This window comes from Otolemur garnettii, unplaced genomic scaffold, assembly GCF_000181295.1.
Source record: "Otolemur garnettii isolate 467f Iridium unplaced genomic scaffold, OtoGar3 scaffold00115, whole genome shotgun sequence".
In the NCBI taxonomy this organism is placed as follows: Eukaryota; Metazoa; Chordata; class Mammalia; order Primates; family Galagidae; genus Otolemur; species Otolemur garnettii.
Window position 1 is genome coordinate 5,347,175 of NW_003852510.1, and position 5,010 is coordinate 5,352,184.

At 43.6% G+C, this 5,010-nt stretch overlaps 1 protein-coding gene across 1 annotated transcript in view; it reads right to left on the reverse strand.

Annotated features, from left to right (window-relative positions):
- Nucleotides 1–305: 305 nt before the first annotated feature.
- The window catches only part of FNTB (farnesyltransferase, CAAX box, beta), a 77,176-nt gene continuing 72,471 nt past the window's right edge, over nucleotides 306–5,010 (reverse strand). The window contains exon 12 of the mRNA XM_003797392.2: nucleotides 306–915. Within this exon, the coding sequence (XP_003797440.1) occupies nucleotides 784–915 (132 nt within the window). The 3' untranslated portion in view covers nucleotides 306–783. The remainder of the gene's footprint in view (nucleotides 916–5,010) is intronic.

A 5,010-nucleotide genomic window follows, 5' to 3' on the forward strand; every position in this document is an offset into this window, starting at 1 on the left:
ACGGAAACAGGCAGAATGGTCACGGGCTACAGGTGCTACCTTGAGGACATCAGGGGTTTCCATGGTACATGATGGGAGGCCCTGGGGGCTGCTTCCTCTGGCACAGAGCTGGACGAGAGGCTGGTTTTGCACTCATAATTCGTTTCCTGGTATAAGTCACCACACCTGGGCTGAAGCAAGTCTTGCCGTGTACCAGGCCTTGGAGCGACGTGTGGATCAGTCCACACGTGTGGATCAGTCCCCCTGTGTTGAGGGGGAAGGACTCTCAAATCGAGACCTTTCTCCCCATACCCCCAGCTCCTTTCCCTTGCAGATGACCAGGGAGGGAGGTGAGAGGCAGAGGCATCTTCTGCTGCAGCTCCACCATAGTCTTTTCCAGAGAATTCATTTTGGTGGGACCCAAAGCCCCCAATCTTGGCATGAAACAGACTTATTTCCACCCACAGGAAAGACCCTGTTTGGCGATTTAATGGTGGCATGCGAGTGGGAGTAACAGCAGTGCTCTGGGTGCTGTAAGACTCACAGACACCATTCATCGCAACATGACTGCCCAGGCTGCAAGCGGGCGGGGAGAGGCTGCTTCCTCCCAGCATGCACTGCTCCCCAGCTGCTCCTTGCAGGTCACAGATTTTCATTTTGACAGGTGGAAAGAATTTTAATAACCACACTGCTGTGTTCTCCAAACCTAGAGCCATTGGTTTTGTTTTGTTTGACAAGAAAGGACAGAGAGAACCACAGCTCCGTAGTGGCTAAGGCTTGTGTAGCACACAATGTACTATGCATCTAGTCCATTGCAGGCTCTGCTCTTGCCTCATCCTCTTGCTCCTCGAAGCCTGGGACTGGCTTCTGCAGAAAGTACGTGGTGGCCTGGATCACCTTGTCTGGTCCAATGTTGTACACGGGGTGAGTGGGCTGCTGCAAAGAGGACAGATGAAAGTCACCTGGTGTCCTTGGAAACACGCACATCCTTTGCCCCATGAAATTCACTTCTAAGAATTTGGTGTAAGGAATCACTAGAGATACCATGGCCCAAATGATCAAAACTAGGATATTTGCTAAAAACATTTTAGATACACAGTAGTACATGGGACAGAGGAATATTATACAGCCATTTAAAAACATGCCTGTAAATAGTAATGGTACAGGCAAATGCTTATAACATTGACATGGTAGTACTATCTCTAAGTTTACAAAAATGTGTTTGTAGATGTGATGTATATAAACAGGCAAAAACTAGATATATACCAAAATATTAAGTGATGTGATTGTTTTTAATGTTCTTATTTATATTTTTATATATTCTAATTATTAAAACAATGAACACATATTTATATTTACAATCAGGAAAACGGACCATAGTCCTATTAAGCAGTAAGAGTGTCAGGTTAGATTTAAATTAGTTTCTACTATTCTATTATATCATGGAAACCCAGAGTAGTATGAGGTTGGGATGGGACATAACCCCAGGCCAGCACTCAGGGGTCTCCTGCTACGGGAGAATTAAGGAGGGGACATAATTCAGGAGAGATTTTTTTTTTTTGAGACAGAGCCTCAAGCTATCCCCCTAGGTTAGAGTTCTGTGGCATCACAGCTCATAGCAACCTCCAACTCCTGGGCTCAAGAGAGTCTCCTGCCTCAGCCTCCCAAGTAGCTGGGACCACAGGTGCCCGCCACAGCGCCCGGCTATTTTTTGGTTGCAGCCATCATTGTTGGTTTGGCGGGCCGGGGCTGGATTCAAACCCGCCGCCTTAGGTGTATGTGGCTGGCGCCTTAGCCACTTGAGCCATAAGTGCTGAGCCAAGAGAGATTTTTTAAATTTCTAAGATAATGCTATGAGCAAGTTCATATTAAAACATAAAAAATCAGATAAATTAAATAATTTGTAAAAATATTATAAATTTTCAATATTGATTCAAGAAGGAATTTCTAAAAACCAATCTAAATAAATTAAATCAATAGTAACAATTGGTTATTCTGCCACCATCACTCCCCAAAGAAAATACCAGACCTAGAAGGTTTCTCAGGCCAATATTATCAAACCTACAAGAAACAGACCTATACAAACTTTTTCAGAGACTAAAACAAAATGGGGGGGGGGCAAGAAGCTACTAGTCTAATTTTATGAGGCTAATCCTAGTATCCTGAAACACTGGAAAAGCATAAAATAAAATTTTAGATTGACACTTTTTATTAAAATACTAGGTAAAAATACAAGCAAACTGAATCAAGTAGTGTATGGAACACACACAGACACTCCACAATGACCAGGAAGGGCAGGAACAGACACAGACACTCCACGATGACCAGGAAGGACAGGAACACACACAGACACTCCACGATGACCAGGAAAGGCGAGAACACACACAGACCCTCCACGGTGACATGAAGGGTGGGAACACACACAGACACTCCATGATGACCAGGAAGGGTGTGTTCCTGAACGTAAGTATTCTGGCTTAACATCAGAATACCCACTAATGAAACCCATCATATTAAAGGAGAAAAATCAGAAGCAGAGAGAGCATTACAAAATTAACACTAAGTCATGAGTGAAACAAACACAACCTAGCAAGGGCTAGAGAACATCATTAACCTGATAGGAAGCCATTGTCACAACCCCACAGTATCACAGTGGTGAAATAACAGAAGCCATCGCATAATCAGAAGCAAGACAGTATTATTACCTCTGGTCAGCACTATGGGGATCTCAGCCAACATTACGAGGCAAGAAAAATAAAATTCTTATGAATCAAGAAGAGACAAACTGTCTTTATATGAACATACTTTCACTTTCCAAACAGAAAATCCAACAGATTCTATGGACAAACTATTATAATTATTAAGAGGGTTCAGCAAGGAGACTGGATACAAAATTAACATTAAAATGTCATTAGCATTTCTGCATACTAGTAAAACCAGCTGTAAAATATAATAGAAAACAAGATTCTAGTCACAATAGACACAACTATATATTACTTAGACATAAATCTAACAAAAAATGTGCTATGCTAGTCCCTTATTAAAAAAAAAAGTTATGAAAGATCATTGTAGGACATGAAAAAAACCTGAAAAATTATGTTTGTAAATGGAAGCTTAAATATTGAAGTCAGTTCTCTCCTATAAATCTGAAATTCAGTACAATTCATAAAAATCCCATCATATTTTTCTGTGGAACTTGATAAATTGATCCTGTAATTCACAAGAAAAAGCAAAAGGCAAAGAACAGCCAAGGCTATTTGGAAGGAGGTGGAAAAGACTTGCCTGCTTATATTCAGACTTGCTCAAAACAGCACCAACAGGCAAAAGAACAGAACACAGGCTCGGCGCCTATACCACAACCGGCTAAGGCACCAGCCACGTACACCTAAGGTGGCGGGTTCGAATCCCCAGCCCAGACCCGCCAAACAACAATGACGGCTGCAACCAAAAAATAGCTGGGCGTTGTGGCGGGCGCCTGTGGTCCCAGCTACTTGGGAGGCAGAGGCAAGAGACTCGCTTGAGCCCAGGAGTTGGAGGTTGCTGTGAGCTGTAATGCCACGGCACTCTACCCAGGGGGACAGCTTGAGGCTCTGTCTCAAAAAAAAAAAAAGAACAGAACACAGAGGCCAGAAACTACCATCTCATGCACAGCAGCCTTGTACGCACAGCAGGAAAGGCTGCAGACTTCAGGAAATGGTGCTGGGCAACTGACTATCCATACGGAAAAATACTATCCAACCCTCACCATAGATAAATCCAAGAGAATTAGAAACCTAGATGGAAAAAGCAAAACTTTAAACTGTTTAGAAAAAACATGACTTTCTGTAATGCCTCATTTGTTCCCTACACAGTACTCCTCATAATTAGGACCTCTGAAATTGGCCACCCAAGTGACTGTAACAAACTGGTCAACATAGGGAGGTGGTCAACATAAGGAACTAGGCCTACTGTGCTGATATGTACATGTCCAGTCTATGAAAATTAGGTCAACTTGAGGAGGTGGTCAGCTGTGGAGGTTCCACCGTATTTAGTCAATGTGCACTTCTGTCTGTATCCCTCAAAAAAATGGTAGAGAGGCTGGGTGTGGTGGCTCACACTGGCAACCCCAGCACTCTGGGAGGCTGAGGCAGGAGGATGACATGAGCTCAGGAGTCCCGGACCAGCCTGACTGAACAGGAGCAAGATCCCATCTCCACTAAAAATAGAAAAATTAGCCGGGCATTGTGGCAGGTGCCTGTTGTCCCAGCTACTTGGGAGGCTGAGGCAGGAGACTCGCTTAAGCCCAGGAATTGGAGGTTGCTGTGATCGTGATGCCATGGCACTCTACCCAGGGGGATAGCTTGAGGCTCTGTCTCAAAAAAAAAAAAAAAAAAGAGAATTGCTTGAGCCCAAGAGTTTGAGGTTGCTGTGAACTATAATGATGCCACAGCACTCTACTGAGGGTGACAGAGTAAGAATCTGTCAAAAAAAATAAGAAAAAATTAAAAAATGGTAGAAAAACATTTCTTAAGTAAATCTCTACCACTCCTCCCCCAAAATGCTGAAACTCAAAACCATAAAAAAGACAAATACATTTGACCACTTTAAAATTAAAATCTTCTATTTAACAAATAACACTAAAAACATAGTGTTATGGTATATTTGTTCCCACCAAAGCTCATGTTAAAATTTGAGCCCAGTGTGGATATGTTGGGAAGTAGGGCCTAGAGGGAGGGACTTGGGGGCGGATCCCTGTGAGTGGTTGGTGCTGTTCCAGTGGTAGTGAGCTCTCCCTCCCTCTCAGAAGACTGATTTGTTCACAGACTCCACTGTTGTAACTCGGTGCCCCTCAGGCCCTCCTCTCTTCTGACCGGCTATTTCCCATTTGACCTTCTTTTCTGTGTAGTGTGGAGCACAAAAGCCTCTTTTTTTTTTGGAGACAGAGCCTCAAACTGTCCCCCTGGGTAGAGTGCCATGGCATCACAGCTCACAGCAACCTCCAACTCCTGGGCTCAAGCGAGTCTTCTGCCTCAGCCTCCCAAGTAGCTGGGA